The sequence below is a fragment of the Miscanthus floridulus genome, chromosome 14 (assembly GCF_019320115.1).
Source record: "Miscanthus floridulus cultivar M001 chromosome 14, ASM1932011v1, whole genome shotgun sequence".
NCBI lineage: Eukaryota > Viridiplantae > Streptophyta > Magnoliopsida > Poales > Poaceae > Miscanthus > Miscanthus floridulus.
The window spans coordinates 65,773,202-65,801,111 of NC_089593.1; the positions used below are offsets into that span (position 1 = coordinate 65,773,202).

Sequence of the window (27,910 nt, forward strand, 5' to 3'; positions counted from 1 at the left end):
AGTTTTAAATAATGTGGGAAGGCCTCACAAAAAAATAAGGTAAAAAAACAAAAAAAAAACAAAAATTCTTCCCCGAGTGCCTTCCCTGGCACTCGGGGAAGAGGCCCTTTCCCGAGTGTCAGGACAGGGCACTCGGGGAAGACTTAAAAAAAAGGCCCAGCAGGCCTTATCTAAACCTAACCGTCCACCCCACACCCACCAGCCCGCCCGCCCGTGCGCTACCCCACCGCCGCCAGCTCCCTCCGCCGCTGCCGCTCGCCGCGCGCCCCCACAGCGCTCGTCGGCCCAGCGCCACCACGCCCCCGCAGCCCACGCAGTGCGCCCCCGCGTCGCCGCGCGCCCCCGCAGCCCCCGCAGCACCGCGCGCCCCCGCAGCCCCCGCAGGCCCCGCCGGCGCGCCCCTGTCCCTGCGCGTCGGGGCCCGTCCGGTCCGGTCGGTGCGCCCCCTCCTCAGCCCCTGCAGCCAGCCTCGAGGCAAGCCGCCTGGCCCCTATCCGTCCATGAGGTAGGGAGCCCGGCCCCTGGCGCTAGTCAGGGAGCAGAGAAGGAGGAGGTAGGTGGAGGAAGGAGGAGGAAGGAGGAAGAAGAAGGAGAAGAAGAAGGAGAAGGGGAGGAGAAGGAGGAAGAAGAAGGGGAGGAGGTGCCTCCGTCGCCACGTCATGTCCTGTTGTCGGCGTCTTCTTCTCTGCGTGCACGTCCTGCCAACGCCCAAGGTATACGAACTGTCCCGTTCTAGTTGTCGGCCATCGCGCCGTTTATGTGTTGACGGCCTTCGTGCCTGAATTGTGGATGTGTGGGCCATCGTGCCCCAAATGTGGACGTCGGCCATCGTGCCGATGATTTTTCTTGTAGGTTATCGAAACCTCCCCATCTAGGGGAGGTTCTTCCGAAATTTTGTACTTATAGTGCTATTTTTCTTCTTTTGCAGAGCAGGACCTGTCGTAGGGGAATCGGAGCACCTAGGCGACCCCGATCGTCTTCGTCGGCGCTGCGGTCCTGCCTGCACAGCGCCGACTCGCCACTGCACCGACTCGCCACTATGTCGCTAGCCTTTCTCCACTGCCACCCTAGGTATAATTAAGCTCTTTTCTTTACCGTTGTCGTACGTAGATTGGTGTAGCCCAGTTAGGCGTCTCCCGTTCGAAACAGATACGATTGGAGGTATGTGGATCTCCACATATCTATGACCGTATCTATTTCAGATTATCCAGGTGTAATTGGACAGCCCGCGGATGCGTAGATGGGTTAGTTTCCATGTTCTGCTCGGATCCGAGACGGAGTTTTGGCACCACCTCCCTGTTGTTCTCTGGATACACACTCTCCCTTCCAGGACATGTATCGGGAGAGGAGCGGGTAGGTGCTGCCAAACTTCTGTCTCGGATCGGAGTAGAGCATGGAAACTAACCTCATCTACGCATCCGCAGGTGAGATTAGGACCTATCCTCACCTATTAGACAGTAGGCATGCCGTGCAGATGCGATTGATGGTTACTTTACTCCATTATGTGTATATGCTAGAGGATGGATAACCGTGAGTGGATGTACACGGGACGCCCAAGTCAGTCTCAAATCACCCGTGAATGGATGGATAAGACCGAGAAATTCTTGGACCATGCATTTAAGGCAGCTAAGGGAGTGAGAGACACGTTCTGTCCCTGCAGCGAATGTGAAAACAAGAAAAGAAGAACAAGGAAAGTCATGATGAAGCATCTTTGCAAGTATGGATTTATGCCAAACTATCACTACTGGAAAACCGAGATTTGCCTAGTGTTTAATGGTTTGCCTAGTGTCAATCGTCGGACACTAGGCAAAGAGCTTGTTTGCCGAGTGTTAGACCCCGGAGCACTCGGCAAAACAAAGGCACTAGGCAAAATAACGATTTGCCGAGTGTCGACACTAGGCAAAGAAATCCACTCGGTAAATGACCATTTTGCCTAGTGTCAATACTAGGCATACCATCACACTCGGCAAAGGCTGCCGGAGGGCAACCGCCGTTACCATTTTGCCGAGTGTCTTCCGTTAACACTCGGCAAAATTAGAACTTTGCCTAGTGTCTCCGGACGACACTAGGCAAACTGGCCAGTTTGCCTAGTGTCTTACAGAGACACTAGGCAAAATATTTTTTCTTTTTTTGATTTTAGCTTCCAATTTTTTTCTGTAGCTTTCCTACTATACCTTGACCAACATGTTGAAAATTGGCACAATTTTATGAAATTTTGCTATATTTCTTTAGTTTATTTAATTTCTTTGAATTTTTTCGACAAATGCAAATTTGAACTGCAAGTGTGACGAATAATGGCAATTCATGAATGCAAAAATGATATTCATGTTAGTAAGTGTTAGTTGAGGCCGTATCCAGAAACAGACCAAAAATTTCACACATCTTCACGTCGAGACATGACCACGAACTTGCGAGCAAATAGTTTTTAAATTCTATTAAATGAAAACGGAGTCTGAAATTCATGAAACTTGTCGACAAGTCAAGATATCGCATGCGGGTGCCATGATAAAAATTTAAAAAGATTTCGAGCACATCGTCACGTATGATGCTTAGAAACCCTAACATCTCCACATGTGCGTGGAGATGTTAGGGTTTCTAAGCATCATACGTGACGATGTGCTCGAAATCTTTTTAAATTTTTATCATGGCACCCGCATGCGATATCTTGACTTGTCGACAAGTTTCATGAATTTCAGACTCCGTTTTCATTTAATAGAATTTAAAAACTATTTGCTCGCAAGTTCGTGGTCATGTCTCGACGTGAAGATGTGTGAAATTTTTGGTCTGTTTCTGGATACGGCCTCAACTAACACTTACTAACATGAATATCATTTTTGCATTCATGAATTGCCATTATTCGTCACACTTGCAGTTCAAATTTGCATTTGTCGAAAAAATTCAAAGAAATTAAATAAACTAAAGAAATATAGAAAAATTTCATAAAATTGTGCCAACTTTCAACATGTAGTCTCATTTTATGTAGGGAGGCTCGATAAAAAGTTTGAAGACCAAAATTGAAAAAAAAAATAAGTTTGCCTAGTGTGCCAGCTAGACACTAGGCAAACTGGCCTCTTTGCCTAGTGCCTCATGGAAGACACTAGGCAAACTTATTTTTTATAGTGTTTGCCTAGTGTTGGGTTATCGACACTCGGTAAAGTTAATTTTCAGTTTATATTGTTTGAGTGTTTTTTTATTTTAAAAAAAATTCATAGTTCAAAAACATTCATATTTGCCCAGTGTCAGATCTCACTGTACCACAACCCCAATATCCCGTCGGACATCTGACGGTATAAGTCTGAAAATAACGATGGACCATTCGTCTGTATAGCTGAGCAACGGACCATTCGTCGGTATATCACGTTATTATGGCTCACCATTCGACGGAATATATATTTAGGCCATGTTTAGATTGCAAAAAATATTAACCTGATGAATAGTAGCATTTTCGTCTTATTTGGTAAATATTGTCCAATCGTGGACCAACTAAGCTCAAAAGATTCATCTTGTGATTTCCAACTAAACTGTGCAATTAATTATTTTTTTACCTACATTTAATACTCCATGCAAGCGGCTAAAAATTAATGTGATGGAGAGAGAGTGAAAAAACTTAAAATTTGGAGATGATCTAAACAAGGCCTTAGATGTACCATCGAATCATTGGTCGGCAGAACTCAACATATACATCCAACTATCCGTCGGCATACATTCTTAGGCCCATTTGCCTTCGCCTCACTTCCGGCCCATTAATCTCGCGCACAAAACAAGGCCCATCATTCGACCGAACCCTATCTTCACTCCCATTCACCCGCCGGCCGCCGCCACCACTGCCATCTCCACTCCCATTCACCCGCCGTCGCCCCGTCCTCCAGCCCGGCTCCTCCTCTCCCCTCGGCCCCGCTCCTCCTCTCCCCTCGGCGGCGCGGCGCGGCTCCCCCTTTCCCCTCGGCCCGGCGGCGCGGCCTCCTCTCCGGCGGCCGTGTAGGAGGTCCCCGGCCGCCCCACCACGCTCCCTCCCGAGCAACCGCGTCGCCGTCCCTCGCCTCCGGTCCCGAGCCTCCGCCGCCGCCTCGCCCGCCGCTGGCGCCACGCTGCTGGAGCGCGACGGCGCCGCGGTGGCCGTGCGGGAGTTCGTCACGCTCGACGAGCTCCACGCCGCCGTGCGCCTCCGCATCCGCACTTTCTACGAGTATGCCGTCGAATCGGTCGGAGCCGAGGTGATTGGTCCCTTCTCATCCCTTTCCAGTGCTATCTGATTGGATAACAAGATTGTTTCTTAGTTTTAGTTGTTAGTAAATGGTACATAGCTTAGTTCACTTACTGCGATTCGTGCGAATTTTCTTGTGGATCACAGTGTTGTTTCTTTTCTTTCTTTTTTTGCGGGTAGATCACAATGACATAAATGTATATCAGTATATGTCTGTGATCTCATCTACTAGTTATATCTTATTGTTATAGGTACTCCATTAGGGACAGGCCATAATGTTTTGGATTTGTCCTGTGTACATATGATGCTGACACTACCATTGGCTAATAATTCTTTTTCTTATCAGGTATGATTTGAATGTTGATTTGCTAGACGTCCATGCAGACAAAAGTACATTTCATCGTTTTGACAAATTCAACCTAAAATACAATCCATGTGACAAATTAATTGGTACCTCAGTTTTGACTTGGGCTTCAAGTCTGTTCCCAAAATTGACTAATCATATGATTGCTGTCTGAAAATATCGATACATTTGTTCCTTTTGTTTTGGACCTTTTGCAGTACCATACGATGTGTAATGTTCTTTTCATGGCAATGACAGAGTTTCAAAAGGTAACTCACAACTTTGACCACTTGACGTTGATACATACAGACCAATGAGCTGTTCTAGCAAACAGTTCTATTTAAGTTACTAGAGCTCCTCCATATCTTGTTTGGCGTAGCGGTTATTGACTATTACTTTCACTCCAGCTTACATTGTTTGGTTGATTTCAATGCTTTTTTTTACTGTCAAAAACATTTCCTTTCAATGCTGGTTCATCTATGCTTCAACGCAGTTCATGTTTAATGCTACATTTGCCATCTCTTATAGCTAGCATCTTTGTATGAAAAAGGGAGGGCGTCACACAGAGAACTCATTTTATGCTTTGATGTTTAAAAACCACAGTGTATACTGCTGAAACTTCAAGCGAATGCACACAAATGCTATGGAAATCTTTGACTTCATTATATTCACTTCCGACCAATATTTAACATTTTCAAGAAAGCTATCTTGGTGCCTTTTTGAAATACTCATTGATTTTGATTTGAACTAGGACGTTTCCTTGCTGAGTTGACAAAGCAAGTTTTCTCAGACCTTTCTGCTAGCAAATATCAGGTAAACTGCCAAGTTGATAACTTGTTTTTTGTTTTTAATTCAGAGGTACTTCTTATTTGAGATCTTTAACTTTTTATTATGCTGTAATGTGCTTTGCCAGATGGCTGAATACAGGATTTCAATCTATGGAAGGAAGCAAAGTGAGTGGGACCAACTTGCAAGTTGGATAGTGAACAATGAATTGTACAGCGAAAATGTTGTCTGGCTGGTTCAGGTATCCTTCACTTTCATCTCTTGCTACTAGTTACTTGTGACAGTGTTTATAATGTCCTGGTACTCAGTGAACTACTTGCATATAATTTCAAATTGAACTGTGCATTTTTCATTCTTAACAATCCTTCATGATTTACCATTGCAAGTAATCTTTGAGCATTTGTGTTGTTTACTTTAATATATATAATTATATATTTGATAATTGCAAACTTTTCCAGTGAGTCATAATTGATACTTAAGTTGACCTGACTGTAGTTTATGTATTTGATAGCCTTCCACACTTTTAATTACTTTGCTTGTTATTTAAGTTTTGTCATTGATCTTCTTGTTCTGTCATTCAGCGTCAACACAATCTTGAGGAGCATGAGCCATTGTCCTCAGCTTTTGATGGATCATCGCCGGCCTCTGCAATTGTTGCAGGAGACACAAATCTGCAATTGTTGCAGTAACAAGGTGATCAAAGTGCTGATCCAGTGTTTGATTTGTTTTTGATTATCTTGAGATGGCTTTATTGTTTTGGAGGCAAACAATCCAAATATGTAGCTGTGTATGATTGATGGACATCATGAGTACCAATATATTACTTATTATGTTCCAACCTGACATATGGCACACTAGAAAAAATATGCAATCTCAAACATACAATATGGTGTTGGTGGTGACGGCGGTTGTTGTTGTGGTGTGGTGGTGGCAGTTGTGGTGTTCGGGTGGTGGTGGTGTTGGTGGCGGTGTATTGATATGTATGTTCTTGACGGTCATCGTGCCGTTTGTTTTCTTGCAGGGTTTGGAAACCTCTCCGTGCAGGGGAGGTTGTGCCGAAATTTTTTATTGACGGTATCCTTTTCATTTTTTTCAGCATCAATCGGGCGTGGCATCGAATCAAATTGGAGGGTCGCCGGCTTCACAGATTGGAGCGTCGCCGGCACCACAGCTTGAGCCGAATCAAGTGGAAGGGTCGCCTGGAGCATCAAACCACGGGCCTCTTCACCCTTGACAATCGTCGTGATCAGCTTGTTGTGAACTTTGTTAAGAAATTTGGTTGTGCACTTATGAACTTGTGAACTTGTGGCACATTTGGACTTTTGGTATGAACATGTGATATATGTGAACATGTGGTTCTTATTTATGATTCATGTGATATATTTGTGGTGTTTGAATATGATTTATATTTGTGTCGCAAATGGAATAATAAAAAAAATTCAGCTTCTGGTTACTTTGCCTAGTGTCAGGGGTCTGACACTAGGCAAAGGGGCCACACGTGGCACACCTGGGAGCAGACTTTACCTAGTGTCAGGAAACTGACACTAGGCAAAGTAGGCAGTTTGCCTAGTGTCGGAGGCCTGACACTAGGCAAAGCTTGGCATATTTGCCTAGTGTAGGCGGCCTGACACTAGGCAAAGCTTGACATATTTGCCTAGTGTCCGACGCCTGGCACTAGGCAAACTTTGCATACTTTGCCGAGTGTCAGACCTCCGACACTAGGCAAAACGTCCGTTACGATTTCCACCGTCAGTGGAATACTTTTGCCGAGTGGTGTCCTTGACACTAGGCAAACACTTTGCCGAGTGTCCGAGGTTTGACACTCGGCAAAGTGCTCTTTGCCTAGTCCGCCTCTGCCGACCCTTGTTTGCCTAGTGTGACACTAGGCAAACTGTTTGCCTAGTGTTTCTGGGCCTTTGCCTAGTGCCTGCGGCACTAGGCAAATCGCGCGATTCCAGTAGTGTATACCCGATGGGTGCACTATGGTGAACCCTACCGTCCTAGAGAGGAGGTCGTGAGACGAGGCTTGGAGGCATTTGATGGTGATGGCGGGGTAGCAGGATGGTTAGGTGACTATGTGGATGCGATGTTCGCTGAAGGACGTACGGAGGACGAGCAGGAGGATGGGGAGGAGGAGCCAGAGCCAAGCGCTAAGGCGTCCTTGGACATGTTGGAATCGGCACAGAAGTTCCTACATGAGAAGACAACGATTTCTCAACTGGATGCCATTGGGCGCCTATTGAGGTTGAAGTCACAGCACAACATGACTCAAAAATGCTTCGATGATATGGTGTCAATTATTGGGGATCTGCTTCCGGCGGGTCATCAGCTGCCTCCAAACTTGTACAAGTCAACGAAACTCCTTCGGGCACTGAAGATGCCGTATGACCAGATACATTGTTGTCCAAAGGGGTGCGTTCTATTTAGGAAAGAACACAAGGATGCAAAGTACTGTCCAAAGTGTAAATCCTCTAGATATGTGGAGGTAGACAAAGGTGATGGCAAGAAGGAGCAGAATGAGAGGATCCCCATGAAAGTCCTACGACACCTTTCGATCATACCGAGGCTGCAATAGCTATTCATGAAAGAGGAGTCCGCGAAACAGATGAGATGACAAAAGAATGGTGTTCGATACAATAAAGACAAGATGATACATCCAGCAGATGGTGAAGCATGGAAAAGCTTTAATGCCAAGCATCATGGCAAAGATGAAGAGGCCCATAATGTACGTGTTGCGCTGGCAACGGATGGGTTCAATCCTTATGGAATGATGTCGGCCCCATACACTTGTTGGCCCATGTTCGCTATCCCCCTCAATCTCCCCCCCGGGGACCTACTTCAACGGCAAAACACATTCTTGACGTTGATAATTCCTGGACACCCGGGAGACAAAATGGGTGTGTACATGGAGCCTGTTTATGATGAATTGATCGAGGCTTGGAATGAAGGCGTATTGACTTACGACCGAGCTACAAGGAGGAACTTCAAAATGTATGTTTGGTACCAATACTCCATGCATGACTTCCTGGCGTATGGGATATTCACCGGCTGGTGTGTCCACGGGAAGTATCCATGCCCGGTATGCAAGGCAGCTCTACAGTTCATTTGGTTGAAGAAGGGTGGCAAGTTCTCGTCGTTCGACAAGCATCAACAATTCCTCCCTCTTGACCATGCATTCAGAAGAGACACCAAAAACTTCACGAAAGGTGCCACGGTGATGACTAGTGCACCTCAGAAGATGACTAGTGCCCAGGTTCATGCTTAGATAGATGCTCTCGTGGTCCCAGCGAAGGAAGATAATCCAAAGAAGGGTAAAAGAAAGAAAGGTAATCCAAAGAAAGATAAGCCAAAGAAAGATCGCTTTGTGGGCTATGGTGTGGAACATATGTGGACTCATAAGCCGGGATTGGAGAGGCTTCCCAATTTTGATGACTTTCTCCTTCCACATAACATAGATGTAATGCACACTGAGAAGAATGTCGCCGAAGCACTTTGGGCAACACTCATGGACATTCCTGACAAGACAAAGGACAACCCTAAGGCCAGAGTAGATATGGCAACATTATGCGACAGACCTAAGCTACAGATGCAGCCTCCAAGAGACAACAAACCATGGAAAAGGCCTAAGGCTGATTACGTCTTGGAAAACAAGCACAGGACGGAAGTGATAGAATGGATGCAGTTGTTTGCTCAAGTTCATGCAACAACTTGGGCAGAAACAAGGTTGGGAGATCCCAGCAGAGCTGCTTGCACCACCACCACCATATCGTCGAGAGTCTACTCCGGTGAGTATGAGTATGGATGTTTTACTTTCTTTGCTCATGCTTAGTGTCAAACCTAGTGATGGCCTTCGTGTCGGATTTATTGATGTGTTGGCATTCGTGCCGGATTTGTTGATGTGTTGGCCTTCGTGCCGAAAATGTGGTTGTCGGCCTTCGTGCCAACGTTTTTCTTGCAGGTTTTGGAAACCTCCCCGTGCAGGGGAGGTGCTGCCGAAATTTTCAACTTTTCTTTACACTCCTTACATTTTTATCTTGTCACTCACGTGCAATCTCCTCTCTTTTTTGCAGCATCAATCGGGTGGGGCGTCGAACCATGTCGAAGGGTCGCCGGCATCGCACGTCGGGCCATCCCCACCTGGACCGTCGCCGGGATATCACGTTGGGGCGTCCCACCCCTCACAGTCGCCGTGAGCCGCCTTCGGAGTCGTTTTTTTTGTATTAAACTTGTGAACTTGGAATAGTGTGTACTTTTGAACGTGTGGTTTGTAATATATTGTGGATTTCGGACAAATTTGGTCGTTTGTGATATATAAATGTGGTTTGTGACATATTGGTGTTGATTTGTGGTTTGTGATATATATATATATATATATATATATATATATATATATATATATATATATATATATATATATATATATATATATATATGCTTTGTTGTTTACATGGAAAAGCAAAAAACAAAAAAAAAGAATTTTAGAGGTGGCTTCCCCGAGTGCCTGTGCTGTGGCACTCGGGGAAGAGGGATTTAAAAAAAAACAAATTTCTTCCCCGAGTGCCTGAACTACGGCACTCGGCAAAGAGTATTTAAAAAAAATAAAAAATCTTTCCCGAGTGTTGCACTCGGGGAAGAAAATCAAAAAAAAAAAGAAAACGACGTCGGCCGTCGGCCAACGGCGTCAAGTCTTCCCCTGCCAGCACGGCACTCGGCAAAGCCTTCCCCGAGTGCACGATTTTTGACACTCGGGGAAGGCGACTTTCCCGTGAGAGGATTAGCTGGAGGCTCTTCCCCGAGTGTTGCACTCGGGGAAGGCTTCCCCAAGTGCAACTGGGCCTTCCCCGAGTGCAACTGGCACTCGGGGAATCTAGCAGTTCCTGTAGTGTTGATTGGGTGAAGTTTAGAAACCTAGGTTTAATTAATTTGTCCCCTTTTGATTTATAATATTCATTGTTTTAAAAAAAATATTTAGCTTTCCTCTATATTGTAATATATAAATATTTATTTGGTTAATTGTTACGTATACTCTTGCGATATATGTATCTCGTCATACATGATTGTTATCGGTTTGAACGGCCCTGTGTCCAAATCCTAGCCCTTCCCCTGCAGTGGATGGATGTGTGTACGTGCGTGTACAAAGTGACACGTGTATTCATATTCATATTCATATTATATTAAGTATGTATTCATATATTATATTAAATAGGGCCGAGGTGGCTACATGATACATGATATGAGGTGGCAAGAGTTTATTACATACTACAAAAAGAAATCTCAAAGGCACAGAGATTTTCTAATCTATCCATAGGTGTCCACAGACACTTTGCATTGGCTTTTTAGGGCCATCTTTCCTCTTTGGCTAAACATCATGACTAACTGCAGGGTGGTGAAGGTGAACCCATGGAAACAAGGGCGCAATAAACGGAACTATAGCTGGGGACCGCCCAAGAGCCATCCCTGCACCGATGTGCCCCCTTGCCAGCATGCTAGGCAAGGGGCTTGCTGCACGACGGGGTAAACTGCCACTGACGTTGGCTTCATTCCGCACCTAAACGACATTGCCTGCAAGCATTAAGCCTAATAAATAGATGAGTGATATGCTGTTACATGCGATCCAGTTGCACAAATCAGCTTAATCTTAACAAATCTCAAGTTCCTTTTTGTTTTACAAAAAATCTAAAAGTTGTTGATGGTCCAATGATGTAATCATCATGCATATCATGTATACTACACTGGAGTCTGATGACGCCTGCACTTCCTGATTGATGATAACTGACGAAAAATTGAAGTTATATAGACCTGAATGTGCTGTTGCAGTGACTTCATGTACCGGATGGTTTGGTCCAGAGTTTCACCTTGGTTGCTCTAAAATGTTATAGAGTAGACATCATACCATTTAATTATATATATGACCAAAGTATGTAGTACAATTTGTGGTGTGCTAGTGTGTATAGTAAAAACTCTGATGATGAAGGTCAAAATTAAGGGGCATATTATTGTTATATATTACTATATATCAGTCAAGGTTGTCTGATCAACATAACTAGTACTGTGTTGGTGACTGAGAGTGAGATGATCATCATATCATTTAATTTACTTGTAGTCGTACGTAGTAGTGTTCTTACGTTGTCGCATCCTGGAACGAGCTGCTGCAGGGTCTTCAACTTCTCCTTTATCTTCCACCGTCTTCTCTGCATATGCAAATTAAATGCACACATGCATGCAGCATGCTACGTGAGTGAAAGTTAAATTAAGCAACAGCTAGTAGTTTAATTATAGAGCAAATTAACTTGATACACACACACACTGACACACAGCACACACCTTCTCTGTCAGGCTGTGTGCTTCAGCGTGGTGATGAGACCTCCTCCCTCCCGTCGTTGATGATGTTTTCCTCTTCTCCTGTCAGACGAGACGAAGCAAACCGCTATCAAAACGACGCAGGAGGATACTGAAACTTACTTCTCTGTCAGGCAGTTGAGACGACGACAAGCACCAGAGACAGTTAACAAGAACAAGAACAAGCATAATTAACTACTACGCATGCATATGGTTGGTACGGTATCGGAGGACTCTTCCCTTCCGTCGTCAGTCGTCGTCACCCGGCCCCTCACCTGTAGCTTGTGATCCGACGACTCCTTCCCTGACGATGGCACCATCTGATCATCGTCCACCCAAGCGCGCCGGCCAGCAACGACGGCATCACCACCGCCAGAGACGATGGGGAAGAGCCACGACGCCATCTCGGCCTCGGAAGGGGGCGCTGGCGGCGGCGGTACCAGTCTCTCGGGTACGGGTACCATGCCGCCGCCGCCGGCTCCTCGCCACACCAGCTCAAAGAGATCATCACTGCGATCGATTAAGGCACACGTCATATATAATTAAGAAAACGCAAGTAATCTTTGCATTTTTCTCCAACATCTATATATGCCTAGCTAGCTGGCCCGCTGTGCATGCTATGATCAGTTTCAGCCAAGAGAAGAATTTGAAGAATGTTAGCTAGAACGTAACATGCGGCTCTATATATATATATATATATATGCATGACGCCTGTGGGGCTCCTAGCCGCACACGTACGACGAGGAGTGGCGATCACCGAACAAGCCGAGGAAGTCTTCTGCGCCACCGCCGAGGAAGTCCTCGCACCTCATCGTCGTCATTGTCTCCATACGGCAAGCGTAGTGTAGGAGTACTACCGAGAGAACGCCTCTGATGTCTGTGCAGTATGATGCAAGTGAAATGCCTGTGCGCACATGTACACGTACATATATATAGTGGATCGAGTAGTTTTTCCTCAACGGCAGCATCGGCTGTAAAAGAGTGACTTCTGCTCTGGATTTATCAGCGTTCACCGGCCGGTAAACGGGCCAAGTGTGCGCCATGCATGACGAGCGCCTGTCTCGAGCTATAGCAGCATTCGTCTTGTAGTAGCACGAGCCACCAGAACAGCAGCAGCAATAGTTTCAGATGTCCACGGCTCCTCCGCGCTACAGACATTGACGGCGGATGGAAGATAGCTAGAGGTAGAAGTCGATGAGGCCATCAGGAGATGCATTGTGCATGCAATACAATGGACAATATAATGGTAGTAGGTGTGTCCCTGTACGTAGCTAGAATGTGTACACGGCTTATTACTATGATAGTAGGAGTATATATTATAAGAGCTAGGGTTTCCTTGCCATGTTTGCCCTATCTATTTGTCTACGGCCGCTTGCATTGCTCGCTCTGCTGCATGAATGTTCCTGGGTCTCCTGCTGGTCTTGGGCGTACACGAGTTATTTGTCACATGATCCAAATGCAACGAATCAAACCAGATGATGATGCAGAACAATATAGATCCGAACAAACACGTAGACGGCGCCGCCGGATAAGAACATTCTAGATGCTTAGAAGCTGTTGTGCACGTCCCAAGTACTTGAACCTATATCGTCGTGCCTATGCTCGCACATCTTGCGCCATGGAGGAGGAACCTTATTTAGTTCATTAGATTGCCGCGGTTTATCCTCTTCGCAACAAGATTATTTTTATCTACAACTGAGGCTGTGCACATCAATATGAGCATCTCCACTAGTTTGAGAATAAGTGATCCACTTTCTCTATAACTAGGAATAAAAGAGATTTGAAGGCAAAAATCAAACTACAGCAGATCCCTTTTCAATCCATTTTTCTAAAAAAGACTTATTTAAGAAAACAACACCTACAATCCCTCAAAAAAGATGAAGAATCAGAGATTTTTCTCAATAACCTTTCTTGCTTCCAATCCCACTGACGCCTTGCATACGAGCCTGAATGATTATGTAGTTTTGGCTATGTAAAAGAGGAGGATATATACTGATATGTAGATAAACTGTACGTTGATGATATAAAACATGGGAAAGAAAACATCCACTCGGACCTCATTATTTTTTCAACACAAATGCATAGGATCGAGGTAAATGGCAAGCCGAAGATAACGGAGGGAGGACTTGATTGAATGAGCACATCGAAATGATAGAGATGGATTGGATACGATAATACCTCTAGTATAGATTAAATGTCTGCTCGGTAGGACTCCTTTCCGGCTCCGGCTTTAGCTTCTCTGGAGGGCCCCTACCATTATAGGAGGAGGCATTTTGATTTCAATGTTTTATATTCCTCTATTTTGCATATACATTTCTATCATAATCCTTTATTTTATTCCTACATTTCTTCAATCCTCCATTCGAATGTACATGTAAGTGTACTATGTATGTATGCTACACGCTATATATATGATGAGCTGCAACTGCAATAGTGCCATCCGTGCACGAATTATATATCCTAGCTAGGCGGTGTTACGGTGATGCATGCGTTGAGAGAAAGAAAAAACATATATAGATGTCAGGGGACATCGGGTAGATAGACATGGAGAGATCAACGAAGAAGATAGACACGCATGAATCCGCCAGCGGCTCTGCAAGTACTTGCCACTTAATTGGTAGCTACGTTTGTACACCTCGCCGGGGCAGGTGGCGCCCATGCATGTTAGAAAAAATATATCTCTAGTGTTAATTTATTATTAAATTTCCTAAGCTATCAAAATAGTGGAAAAAAATAAGATATATTTTTCTAACATAACTTATGATGTCATTTATGACCTCACAAAATTTGGTATTAAAACTCAACTTATAGTGGAGAAACAAAAATAAATCTGTTAAGGGATAAACTAGACCAACTGAAATATATAGTTAGAGTTCAGTAAACTGAACTAAATGTTAGTTGGATTTGTTTCTTTTAGTGGAATGCTTCATGCTTGTGGGGTAATAATAAGATATATAGGTATATATATTGGGTATTTTGATTTGAATTACTATAGTAGGAGTATTATTATTAAATAAGCTGGGGTTTCCTTGCCATGTTTGCCCTATATATTTCTCTACTACGGCTGCTTGCATTGCTCGCTGCTGCATGCATCAGCGCACGAAGGTTCTGTGGAGGAGACTGTACTGCCCCCCAAGATATTTCCTGGTCTCCTGCTGGTCTTGGGCGTAGACACGAGTTCGTCACGTGATCCAAATAATAAAACTCCAACGAATTGAACGGGATGATGCAGAACGACATAGTAGATCCGAACAAACAAGTAGACGGCGCCGCTGGATAAGAACATTCTAGATGCTGAGAAGCTGTTGTACGTCCCAAGTACTTGAACCTATATATCGTGTCTATGGGCACGTTCGTTTGAACTTATCAGCCGGCTTATCAGCTAGAATCTACAGTATTTTTCTCTCATAACGGCCCAATGCTCGCATCTTGTGCCATGGAGGAGGAATCTTATTCAGCTCATTAGATTGTCACGGTTTATCCTCTTCGCAACAAGATTTTTTTTATATCTAGGCAACTGAGACTATGCATCAATATTTTGGATATATACATATATCACTAGTAGACGGATGGACTTTAGTCCTAGTTTGGATTAGGCTTTAGTAATCTGGGACCAAAGGCAATGACTCCCGGACTAAAAGTCCTCCGAGGATAAAAAAAAAATAATACCTCCCACCTTTGTGCCTCACATGAAATTTGAATCCAAGACATCATGCATAGCCTTGCTTGTACTTTTTCATCCTACCTACACAGCACATGAGACTTACAATGGGATGTTTTTCTTTTAAACTAACCCATCAGAGAACTTTTAGTCCGGGTTGGTAACACCAACCAGGACTGAAGAGTCTGAGTTGGTGTTACCATTCAGGACTAAAGGTCCTCTGACGCCTAAGAAACTTGAACCCGGGACTAATGCTCACACATTAGTTCTAGGCCCAATTCTAGTCGAAACTAATGTGCTGAACCAAAAGTCTTCTCTACTCGTGTGTATATATAAGAGCATCTCCACTAGTTTGAGAATAAGTGATCCACTTTTTCTGTAACTAGGAATAAAGGGATGGATTGAAGGCAAAATCAAACTCCAGCAGATCCTTTTCAATCCATTTTTCTAAAAAAATCCTATTTGAGAAAACAAGACCCTCAACCCCTCGAAAAAAGATGAAGAATCAGAGAATTTTCTCAATCCCCGTTCTTGCCTCCCCTCCCACTGACGCCATGCATATGAGCGTGAATGATTTTGTAGTTTTGGCTTTGTAAAAGAGGAGGATATATCTACTGATATGTAGATAAATTGTATGCTGATGACATACTGGATGACGCACTCCTCATGTCCGTCGACATACTTCTCCTGTTTCAGTCAAATGAAATAAAGCGGATCGACCTCCTCACCGATGTCAACCCCGGATATTTTTCTCACACTACTTAAAAAGATTCATAGCAACGCCTCTCTTTTTTTAGTGGCGGCACGAGCCGCCCCTATAAATAATAGAAAATAAACCGTCTCTACAAATCCATTTATAGCGGCTGCTAGTGTTATCAGCCGCTCCTACAAATGACTCAATTTATAGAGGCGGCCCTAACAAATAAGAGTTGTAGGGGCGTCCCTATAAATAGACGTCGAACGGTAAAAATTAAGCACTAAAATTTGAATTTTTTCAAACGACCTCGGATGAAGAAATGACCAAAATAAAAGTTGTAGATCTTGAAAAGTTATGGAACTTTGTTGTTTACAACTTTTTTATTTGAAATCATTTACTGCTTTAAAATACTGTTTGACATTTTAATTTTAAAATTATTGAAGAACTCTGATTTTTTTTAATCTCTGGCTAAAACTTGTAACTAGTCCTTCTACCTCGTACTAACTTCAAATTTGATGATCTTTTTTTCTAAACATTCTAAAATCATGCTCTATCAAATTATTGTATTCTTATAGCTATTATTTTATCCATCTTTTCATGTGACTGTGTTTTATTGAAAGTGCAATCAAGCCCTAATTGTGGGTTTTTGTGATAATGACCACGCAATTAGAAAACTAATGAGATTTATCGAGATGACAAGCAGGGAATTCATGTTCGAGGATGCTACACGAAACGGAGGAGCCCCCAATTATAAATGTAGATGGCTTCAAACTCAAAGGAGGTTTAAATTCTTTTATATTTTGAATTTTAGTATAGAAAAAGCCATACTATAAAGGGGACACAATGCTTAAGCTAATATGTGCTACCAAGCGCTCAAACATACACATGCATCCTCAGATTTACAGCCAAGACAGTCTACATTTCACTCTTACACTTGTTGTCTTGCGTGATACGGCACTGCCACAGTGCGACACTGCCGCACTTAAGTGACCCTTGAGGTTGAGGGGGTATTTGTGCATATCCTCTTCCTCCCCAACGTCTCTCTTCTTCCTCCTGGTCATTCTAGTACGTCCAAACAGAAAAAGGAGCTCTTTCTGTTCCTCCATTGTTGACCTTGAGCCCTCAAGCAAATTCATTGATTTTCTCATCAATCCTTGAGAGAAAATGATCCAAAACTCGATTAGAGAGTAGCTCCATTGATTCCCCAACTTGAAAGAGCACTTGGTTCACGTTTTGGTCGGTGGTTGTGTTTGTTACTCTTGGAGCTTGGCTTCTAGCCAGCTAGAGCGTCGTCCGTGGAGCTTGCCAACTTGTGTGGCAGCCCCGGGAGGTTTGTAACCATCTCTTGAAGTTAGTAAACTCACCCCTCAAGCCTCTTGATTTGAGAACGATGAAGGGTTGGAAAGCCCTAAGTCTTAGTGGCTAACCTCAACAACGTGGAGGTAGGCAAGCCTTGGTGGCGAGCCGAACCACAGGATAAATCATTGTGTCATTTGTGCTTGATATACATTACTTGCATAACATATTATGATTGAGGTGATTTCTAGGGTTTCTAGTTGATCTACTTGTGTGTGGTGTTCCTACCACTTCTACCTCTTGATCTGTGATTGTCATACCTACAGTAAGCTAAGAAATTTCTCTGATCTAAGTTTTCGTTCATGGATTTTGAACTGTGACTCGAAGTTGTCTGCAGGTGCGACAGTGCCGCAGTTTTGGCCCAGCAGTGCCGCAGTTCGACAGTGTCGCCCTCCAGAGCGGCAGTGCCATAGGGTGAATTTGATAAAAGTTTGAGTATTTATTTTGACAGGCCTATTCACCCCCCTCTCTATGCCAACCAAAGATCCTACATTTATCTATTTGAATTTTGAATTTTAAAAAATAGCAACTTCAAACGTCATTTTGAAACATTAAATGATTTCAGCTGAAAAAGTCATGAACATAAAAGTTGTATGACTCATCAAGATCTACAACTTTTATTTTGGTCATTTCTACATATGACAAAGTGGTAGTAACATTGTTCACAAAATTTACATATCTCTTTTAGTTTCATAAACTATAAGAGGAATATGTAAAATTTGTGAATAATGTCACTACTACTATGTCGGATGAACAAATGACCAAAATAAAAGTTGTATATCTCGAAAAGTTATAGAACTTTGTAGTTGATGACTTTTTCATTTGAATTCATCTTGTCATGGAAAACTATGTTTGAATTTCTCAAATTTGAAATATGGCCAAACGACCTCGGACGGAGAAACAACCAAAATGAAAGTTATAGATCTCGAAAAGTTACAAAACTTTATAGTTGACAACTTTTCCATTTGAAATCATATTGTCAAGAAAAGCTACGTTTGGATTTCCAAAAATTTAAAATTTAAATTTTTCTAACGACCTCAGATGGATAAACACCAAAAATGAAAGTTGTAGATCTCAAAAAGTAATGAAACTTTGTAGTTGACAACTTTTTCATTTGAAATCATCTAGTCATAGAAAACTACATTTGAATTTCTCAAATTTAAAATTCAAATTTTGTAAACGACCTCGGATGGAGAAACTACCAAAATCAAAGTTGTAGATCTCAAAAAGTTATAAAACTTTGTAGTTGGCAACCTTTTCATTTGAAATCATTTAGGACCACAAACAATCAATTTATGCTTGGTTTAGGATAATATGTGGGTAACCAAAATCCAATATGGACACAGGTGAGTGTGAGGTGCGATGGTAGGGTGAGGACGCGGGTTCGAATCCCCGCATCCGCAAAGCACGCGAATAATACCGCAACTTGCGTAGGCGGGTGGCTGACCGGTGGGGGCCTCCCTGGATTAAAAGATCGTATTTTTTTGCTATTTTTGGGTCTGGATTCAGGAATTTCTGGAAATTGATCTATAGGAGCCGCCCTACAAATCTTGAGCGGTCCCTACAAATGCGATTTGTAGGGGTGGTTGGCCAGTCGCCCCTACAAATCCGTGATTTGTAGCAACGATGGCGTAGGGGCGGCTGCTAAAACTGCTGAATTTTTTATTTTTTAGCCTTTTTTTTGAAATTTTTTCACAAATATGCCCCTGGAGGTACGATTTCAAAATATGGACCCTTAGCTCAAAGCCATCGTTGCTGGCGCCGAGCTTACACATCTTGACACCATCGTTGCTGGCGCCGAGGTCTTAGGCTCAACGCAGACATGGCGGTGACTTGGCAGGCAGCTCGGCGCCGTGGTTATTGGCGCCAAGCCTATCTTACGTATGGTCCCTCCCTTCCTTTCTCTCTTCCTCTCTCTCTCTCGCGTACCCTGGACCAGCGCACCGCCGCCCATGCCCTCGCCCGCCCCCGGCCGCCCACGCTCGTGCCCACACGCCCTTGCCTGTGCCCGCACCCTTCCCCGCGCCCGTGGCGTCCACCGCGCCGGCCACCGCGCCTAGCCTCGCCCGCGCCCGACCACCGCGCCCGTGCTGCCCGCGCAGGAGCCCGCCATGCCGCCCACGACCACGCCCCGCCTTGCTCGTCGTGCCGCTCACGTAGGTGCCCGCCGTGCCGTGCTCGCGCCGCGCCTGCCGTGCCGTGCTGCCCATGCCCGCCCGTGCCCACCGTGCTGGCCTCATCGAGCGGAGAGCCGGCCATCCTGCACCCGTCGCTCACCACTACCGACCCTAGCCCCTACAGCGCCCGGCCGCACCACCGCCGGCCTGGCTCATCGGCCTCACCAACGCCCACCGGCCGCTGCGACTCCGTCCTAGGGCCATCGATCCTGACGTCCGCTACGACTCCATCGACGTCCGTGACTCTATCGTCGGATAGGTAAAAATTATGAATATGCAATGTACATACTTAGTTAGCTTTGATTGTAGTGTAGTAGTTTTGGCATTTGTTATTTACTAGTTAATGTGATGACTCAGGTAGTTGATTTAGTTAGTGATCTAGTGAGATAGATATGTAGATAGATAGAAATATAGATACATAGGTACATAGATATAGTTAGATAGCTACTTAGATAGGTACTTAGTTAACTAAATAGGATCTAGCTATTTAGTGAGTACATTGTATATATACATAGTTATTATCTTATTTACTTAGTTTGTAGTTAGAAAGTACCTGTTAGGTACTATCTATCGTCTAATTTGGACTAAAGGACATATGTTTTGTTACGTGTTTGAACTAGATGGACAATCTAGTCAGCATATATCATGGAGGCACTATGGAAAGAGATCGCTATGGATATGTTGAGTTTGTTGAGATGCAAAGCGCGCCTGTGTTATTCAATGAGAAGCTATTGTTTAGTGAGTTGTTTGTAAGGGCTCGGGAGGAGCTACATTGCCATGGAGCTGATGATGATGATGGCATCGCAGTGGAGGGTGTACTTCACCTAGGTTCCTCTCCCAACATCCTTAGGAAGATGATCCCAATTGGGTGTGCAGACTAGTGGGAGAACTATGTGAGATTGGCTATGAAGTGCCAGTTCTAAAGTTTGGACGTGGTTGTGCGTCGGGTGTTAGTTGATGCCATCCCTCATGGGTTTTCCCCACCAATTGGTCAGCAGGCACACTTCGACCCTCTCGTCCTAGAACCTGATATGGATGCGGTGTTTGCACCTACGGTTCCCAATGCTTAATCTGCCCCCAATATGCTAGTTGGAGACGCTTGTCAGACTCAAGATGTTGTGGCAGATCCTCCTCATGAGATCCCTTTGACACAGAATCATCCGAGTATGTCTCTTATCCACATGGTTATTGGGAGCTTACCCCATTCCTTACATCCAATTTTTTATTCTTTCCTCATTTTTGTACTTATGTTGCAGTAGACATTTCTGACAATATGGATGTGCCCACTGTTGCTGCGCAAGTGCTCTATGGAGATGGATTCCATGGCTCCAATAGTGTTGAAATTATGAATGATTCGGAGCCATATGAGATGGCAAGGGCTCTTGATTCTGATGATGATCGTCCTATTGGAGAGCTAACAGAGAGTGATGTTGAGATGCTGAGGCGTATCTTTTTCGGCCATCGTGATCCAAGAGTTCACGAGTTCAGCGATCTTACTCATTCTGATCAGGTGTGTGTAGAAGGACATGATGATAAGCTCCTAGAGGCTCCTAAGGCCGGCCCTGACATGGTAATTGAGAATGAGAGGGTATTCAAAGACCTCCCTACATTGAAGAGGTGGTTGCAGGTGTTTACAGTGATACAAAAGAGACCTTACAAGGTCTTGCATTCATATGTGGAGCACCGTTACATAGTTGTGTGTGACAAGGAATGCTGCCCATGGAGGGTTTGTGCAAGGAAGCAAAAGGTCACCGAAAAGTGGAAGATCACAAAAGTTGTCGAGCCACATAATTGTGCTGACCATGAGCTAACACTGAAGCATCGACAGTTGACATCTACCCTCATTGCCAAGCAGTTGATAGGAATATTATAGGGAGAACCCAACATGAAGGTTAGGACAATTATCAGGACCGTTGAGGCATTGTATGGAGGTTATGTGATAACTTATGGTAAAGCTTGGAGGTCTAAGCAGCGAGCGTGAAAGATGATATATGGGGACTGGGAGGATGGGTACGAGCAGCTGCCAGTACTTTTCAATGCAATCAAAGCGGTGAATCCAGGCATGCATTATGAGTACATCCCAAAACCAAATGCATGGAAGGATGGGAGGCAGATATTCTTCCATACTTTCTGGTGCTTCCCTCAGTATGTCGACGCCTTTAGGTACTGTCATCCCATCTTCTCCATTAATGGTACGTTCTTGATTGGCAAATACTAGGGCACACTTCTTATAGCCATATCCTATGACATGAATAATAGGTTGGTTCCTTTCGCATTTGCTTTGGTTGAGAAGGAGAACAATGATAGTTAGGGATGGTTCTTGAGGCTAGTCTGGATACATGTGGTTGGGCTTGGCAGGGAGGTTGGTGTCATATCTGATAGGCACTAGGGCATACTTAGGCCCTATTTGGCATGACTCCAACTCTGGGTGGAGCTACTCCACTCTAGAACTCCAGGTGGAGCTAGCTCTGGGTGGAGTTGGAGCTGTCTGATGAGGGTGTTTGGCTGGGAGGGTGTCCCCAGCTCTAGAAAAGATGAGTTTGAGGGTAGATTGCCATTCTTGCCCCTGGTTTGACTTGAACTACTTCTCACAAATATGAAATGAAAGTACATGCAGTGTAGTCCAAAATAATAATAAATTACATGTCATTTGCCTAGAACCAAAATTACAAAATAAGTTCATAGTTCCAAAATAAGGTTATTACAATAATCATTGCACTAATTCCATGCTAGGGCGATGGATGTAGCCATATTATCACGAAAGGTGTCCATAGTCACAAAGCTTGATTCCGAAGTTGATCCATCGGAGGCATGTTGAGACACGGCATACTTGTTGTGCCTTTCCAGAATAGTAGGCATGTAGGTAGGATCTCTATCAAAATTAGCAAAGTCCACATCAACAGTAGCATGTTCACGTATGAAATTGTGTAGGACCATGGTAGCAGCAACAATCTTCTTTTGTGTGACCATTGAATAACCGGACATCTTGTAAAGGATTTGTCATTTCATTTTTAATACTCCAAATGAGCGCTCAATAACATTACGAGCAGATGAGTGTATACGGTTGAACTTCTCTTTTGGAGTATTTGGTTCCATACCTCGATGCCACTCGGGTAAGTGGTATCTTTCACCCTTGTATGGAGCTAGGTACCCCGGACGATTAGGATAGCCCGCATCTACAACATAGTACTTGCCTACACATATGTAAAACAAGATAAGTTTGTGCATACAAATATGAAAAAGAACGTAAGCAAAAATATTTACCTTGAGGAGGATGTGGGAAGACATCTACATCTGCTTCCAATGCATGGTACAATACACTAGTGTCATGCAAAGAACCCGGTTGACCCACAGCCACATACGTGAAGCGCATATCAAAATCACAAACGACAAGCACATTTTGAGTTGCAATTCCAGTCTTACCAATATATCTCACTTGTTCTTCAGGTGATAAAAACACACAAATATGGGTTCCATCAAGTGCACCAATGCAATCCTTAAAATGTGGATATGCACTCTTGTCATTCTTAATCCTCTTGTGCACATTGCAAAAATTAGGATCTATTGGTCTCAAGAAATCTTGTGCCATGGCAACCACACAATCTAGAACTTCATGAAATTTTCTACTAATGGTTTCACCAAAGTGTTTGAACTTATTTTGTCCTCTTCTATTTGACTCACACCCACCACATGTGAATAGGAAAATGGCCAACATTTCATATGTATTCATGTGTTTCGATGGTTTTAATCCGTACCTCTCAACCAACACATCATGAAGATAATGAAAAATAACCTCATTCATCCGAAGCATTCGATGACACTCCCCTAGAGTGTTTACCGTCTCCAGCAGCCATCCCATTCCACTTTGTTGTGAAAACATGAACCTCGGCGGTGCCTTGTCCATATACAAGTCATGATAACTTTGTGCTAGTTTTGCACTGCTCTCAACCATTTAAAAAAAATTCCCCATCACTAGAATCATCAGACTCACTTGAAGACATCTGTGAACATTGATATAAATGAAATGTAAGATACAAATACCATACATAAATGAACTGCAAGAAAATAAAATGTAGCATACATGCGACAAAAATAAAATGTAGCATACATAAATGACATCACTCTCACTACCATTTCTACTTTTCATATTTATCATTGTACTTCCTCCTAACCCAATTGAACCTAATCTCATTAGTAGGCAAGGTCATGAACATCTCCCTTTGCTCCTTCTTCACAAACAGTTCAGACGCAATGTAATGTTCATTGCTATCATAGTCGGCCCCACAAGCAATCACAATCTCCATCACTTCATCAATAGAGTATTTTCCATGTCTCTTCGAAACATATTCATTGGCTGAACTTGCCATACTTGTTACTGCTTCCTGAATTAGGAGTGCATTTCCAGACTTCACCTTCTTGCCACTTCTTTCAACAGGCCTAGCCAATCTCTTACCACTTGCAGGTGGAGGAGAAATACCAATATCCTCCTCTTGTGTTCCAAGAATGCAATCACCATCTTGTGGCTCAAAATTGGTTGCCTCATCTTGTGTCTCATCAACATTTTTGGTTGCTTCAACATTCACAACATGAGGAGACCAATGATCAATACCAATAGTAGTGATGTCAGCAAAACACTTGGCTAAGTCATCTTCATTCTCAAGGCCCTTCTTTTTGAACTTTCCACAACCCGGAATGTTCTGAAATAAGCAGAACAACACATATTATTATAAAGTATTACCAACAGATTTGTCATATGAAAAACAAATATAGCAAAAATCTTGAACCAACTTACAGCTCTAGCTTTTTTCCACCATTCATCATCCATAGCAATAGTCTTCTTTATAGGGTCCCAACCAGTCCCTGTTTGCCTCAGCATTAGTTTCTTCCATGCCTTGAAATCTTCCTTCAACTTGTCCCATTTGTTCTTGATCTGAACCTTGGTAACCACAATTCCAGTCCTTTCTTTGAACCCTTTCTCAATCTTAGTATAACCAAGTGCATTCAAGTGTGTGTTTGGCCGGTTTCCTTTTCCAACTTGTTCGGCAAACAACATACACAGCACTCGAGTGTTCTCCGAGTTCCAATCAATTTTAGGCATCTATCGAACTCACAAATTTCATATATGAGGTTCTCATTATGCTGAGCAATTTCAACTGAAATATACTGAACAGCCAACAGGCTATTTTCAGCAATCTAGAACTACAATAGGTTTTCATTTCAACTGGAATATACTGAACTGCAACGATCTATCCAGACATGAACTAGAATATATTGAACTGGAATACAATAGGTTCTCATTTCAACTAGAATATACTAAACTGGAATACAATAGGAATAGCAGAGTGTTTTAACAGGTTCTCATTTCAACTGGAATATACTGAACTAGAATAAACTAAACTAGAATATACTGAACTGGAATATACTGACTCGCTTCCATTTCATTCATGTGTGCATGCGAGCTGATATACTCACCAAAACACTCAAGACCCCAACAAAAAGAGAGATGTAAGTAAGCATTGCTGCTTTCTTAAGTTTTAGTAAGACAGAAATTCAGATGACAGGAACAAATAGAGTCGAGCAGCATAGCTGCATAGGCAACCGTGCATTGGAAGAGTCGAAGCACAGATCTTACTCCACCTGCTGCTTATCAGCAATAGAGAGAGATTCCATGAATAGACTCTCCCAGTTCATAAGCCCGAGACAAATTTAAATCGAACGAGCACGGAGCGAGCCGCACGAACAAAACCACATAGCAAATACCGATTCGACATCACCAACGAGCACGGAGCGAGCCGCTGCCTCGACAGCAATCGCTTATCAGCATCATTGCATCGAATCCGAAGACTCATTGGATTGAGTCGCACTAACCCACCTGAATCTAGACCCCAGTGGATTCAAACCCGCGGAAGGCGAAAGGCGGCCTAAACGGCGGGGGCCGCAAGAGCAGGGACAAGGCAAAGGTGCGAGCGACTTGTAGTTACCTCCGCGCTAAGCCACGGGAACCCGAAGAAGCCACAGCGGTGCTGTGGTGGGGCCGCGAGCCGCTGGTGGCCTTGAGCTCAACAGCGTCGACGCCTCGCGTGCCACGATTCCTAAGCATTGCTCCTGGCCATAGGGTTTCTCCTTGACTGGCGACGGCGGAAACCCTAACGGGCGGTCTCGCGAGAAGATAACAGAGGGAGGATCGGTATGGGGAAAATGAGATGCGCGGGGGGGGGGGGGGGGGGGGGACTCGGAGAACAGAAGATGGCATGCTTAGAAATATTTTTCTATGTAACCAGTGGCATTGGTGGGTAATTACCCACCAACTCTACGAGGAGGTTCAAAAGAGAGGGTTCTGGAGCAGCAAAAGAGGTGCTCCAAAACTCCACCTCTATTTGCACTACAGCTCCATGAAGTTAGCAGCTCCATGGAGTTTTGGAGTTGAGGTGTTTGGCTGGATTTTTTGATGGAGTTACTAGAGTTTAGGAGTGGAGCCATGCCAAACAGGGCCTTAATGCCGTGCGAGAGCAGATAGAGGGGTATGCACCTTTGCACCATCATTGGTGTACTTGAAGGATGGTGTGAAGGATAACTTTGATCTGTTCCAGGAGGTTGCTCGATAGCTTGAGGACAAGTACTTTCAAAAAAAGTTGGAGCAGGTCAGAACCGCATCAAATGCAGAAGGTAGACAATGGCTCATTGGTTTGATGAGGGATTTGGAGAAATAGACAAGAGCTCATGACGCTGGTGGTTGGAGGTATGAGTTTTAGTGCAGCAACATGGAGTCATTCAATAAGTTGCTATTGGGGATACATGGTATGCCCGTGAATGCAATCGTTCAATTCACCTTCTATAATCTTGTTGCCTGGTTCAACGATAGACACGCCCATGCATTGAAGTTGCGGAGTGATGGAGAGATATGGGCTCCAAAACCAAAGGCACACCTAGAGAAGACAAATGAAAGGGCTGGCACACATGAGGTTACATGCTTTGACCATGCCACAAGGACTTATCAGGTCAAGCATAGGGGCGGTACAACGTCTAATGGCGAGGTCTGAGAGTCGAGGATGCATGTGATTATCCTCCAAGGTTTCACATGCACTTGTGGTAAACCAGGGCAGTACCACTTTCTATGTTCCCATTTGGTGGTAGCAGCTAGGCATCGCAACTATAATATCAAGAGTAGGATACCTCATGAGTTCAGTGTCGACACGCTTGTGCACACATGGAGTCCCCGCTTCGTGCTTTTCTGAGACCCTAGAGAGTGGCCTCCATATGATGGGCCAAAGTACATTACGGATTCAGCTTACCGTTGGAACAAGCGTGGATCAAGGAAGGATGAGGCACATGATGGTTATGGATCAGATACCCAGAAGAACGAGGCATGGGAGAGGAACCCCATTTCTTACTCACCCCGAGCAGTACGAGTGCAGCAAATGTGGTAGACTAGGCCACAATTCATGCACTTGCCATTGGCAGATTAGTGAGGTGCGACTATTGGTTGTTTTCATTATTTCATATTTGTCATATTCATTTAATTAATTATGCATGTCTCAATTTATGCATGTAATTGTGTCAATTACTTGTACATTTCTAAGTTCATGTTTCATTGTATATTGAATTTCTATTTCATTGACTTTTTTTTGTAGAAGGGCGCAATTCCACCTGCTCGACCTAATGTACGAGGCGACCCACCGAGGATGTCTCATAGCAGAGGGAAAGGTAATAATCTATACGTTTTGTTTAATTTTTTAGCGTACATGTGTTCGTGAACTAATGGGAGACTATGCCTTATTCCATGTAGGACATTCTGAAAGGATCAAGATGCCCAAGAGGGGGTGAATTGGGCTAATTCTAAAATCTTTGCAATAATTAAGTTCTACACTTAGCCCACTTCACCCCTTGTGCCTAGAATGTGATTCTATTGATCTACTGCACAAAAGTTTAGCACCCTAAGTTCCAATCCTACTCTAGCATGGCAATTCTAGGATTGTAAAGACAAAAAATGAATTGCTTGAATGTAAATGCTTAAAGTAAAGAGGGGAAAAGGAACGCGGCGATGCCGAGGTATCAGAGAGTCGCCACTCCCCACTAGTCCTCGTTTGAGTACCCATGCAAGGGTGTAGCTCCCCCTTGATTCGTGCAAGGATCAAGTGCTCTCTATGGGCTGATTCTTTGACAATCCATCGTGGTGAATCGCCCACAACCGCTCACAACTTGAGTTGAGTCATCCACAAGCTCCGTCGGATGATCACCACACTCCCAATCACCACCAAGCCATCTAGGTGATGGCGATCACCAAGAGTAACAAGCACAAACTCTCACTTTACCATGACAAGCCTAATAAGAAGGGTGTGAAAGGATC

The 27,910-nt window shown here is 44.0% G+C and overlaps 3 protein-coding genes and 1 pseudogene across 3 annotated transcripts; 1 reads left to right on the forward strand and 3 right to left on the reverse strand.

The window, feature by feature from the left end:
* The first annotated feature begins 3,641 nt into the window (after positions 1 to 3,641).
* On the forward strand, positions 3,642 to 5,360 carry LOC136505591 (early nodulin-11-like). The gene is made up of 3 exons (XM_066500752.1): positions 3,642 to 4,214; positions 4,766 to 4,816; positions 5,299 to 5,360. The coding sequence occupies exons 1-3, from the start codon at positions 3,642 to 3,644 to the stop codon at positions 5,317 to 5,319; spliced, it is 645 nt and encodes a 214-aa protein (XP_066356849.1). The 3' UTR covers positions 5,320 to 5,360.
* Positions 5,361 to 10,692: 5,332 nt separating this feature from the next.
* Positions 10,693 to 19,596, reverse strand: LOC136503609 (transcription factor BHLH089-like). Its single transcript, XM_066498629.1, has 5 exons — positions 19,316 to 19,596; positions 11,948 to 12,182; positions 11,658 to 11,735; positions 11,459 to 11,524; positions 10,693 to 10,881 (listed from the first exon to the last, which is right to left on the reverse strand). Exons 1-5 carry the CDS (start codon positions 19,594 to 19,596, stop codon positions 10,693 to 10,695), a joined length of 849 nt encoding a protein of 282 aa, XP_066354726.1.
* Positions 19,597 to 22,281: 2,685 nt separating this feature from the next.
* On the reverse strand, positions 22,282 to 23,515 carry LOC136503610 (uncharacterized; annotated as a pseudogene).
* Positions 23,516 to 23,699: 184 nt separating this feature from the next.
* Positions 23,700 to 24,661, reverse strand: LOC136504146 (L10-interacting MYB domain-containing protein-like). Its single transcript, XM_066499014.1, has 2 exons — positions 24,356 to 24,661; positions 23,700 to 24,260 (listed from the first exon to the last, which is right to left on the reverse strand). Exons 1-2 carry the CDS (start codon positions 24,659 to 24,661, stop codon positions 23,700 to 23,702), a joined length of 867 nt encoding a protein of 288 aa, XP_066355111.1.
* Positions 24,662 to 27,910: the final 3,249 nt, after the last annotated feature.

What these genes read in the sequence shown, in the direction of transcription:
- LOC136503609 (XM_066498629.1), bottom strand. Translation starts at nt 19,596, where the DNA reads ATGGGCAGCACGGCACGGCAGGCGCGGCGCGAGCACGGCACGGCGGGC. An exon ending in CGTCGGATCACAAGCTACAG is followed by an intron (nt 11,736 to 11,947) that starts GTGAGGGGCCGG and finishes CTCGTCTGACAG; the next exon opens with GAGAAGAGGAAAACATCATC. An exon ending in TCGTTCCAGGATGCGACAAC is followed by an intron (nt 10,882 to 11,458) that starts GTAAGAACACTA and finishes AATGTCGTTTAG; the next exon opens with GTGCGGAATGAAGCCAACGT.
- LOC136505591 (XM_066500752.1), top strand. Translation starts at nt 3,642, where the DNA reads ATGTACCATCGAATCATTGGTCGGCAGAACTCAACATATACATCCAAC. An exon ending in TCGAATCGGTCGGAGCCGAG is followed by an intron (nt 4,215 to 4,765) that starts GTGATTGGTCCC and finishes GACCTTTTGCAG; the next exon opens with TACCATACGATGTGTAATGT. An exon ending in CAATGACAGAGTTTCAAAAG is followed by an intron (nt 4,817 to 5,298) that starts GTAACTCACAAC and finishes GATTTGAACTAG; the next exon opens with GACGTTTCCTTGCTGAGTTG.
- LOC136504146 (XM_066499014.1), bottom strand. Translation starts at nt 24,661, where the DNA reads ATGCCTAAAATTGATTGGAACTCGGAGAACACTCGAGTGCTGTGTATG. An exon ending in GGTGGAAAAAAGCTAGAGCT is followed by an intron (nt 24,261 to 24,355) that starts GTAAGTTGGTTC and finishes TGCTTATTTCAG; the next exon opens with AACATTCCGGGTTGTGGAAA.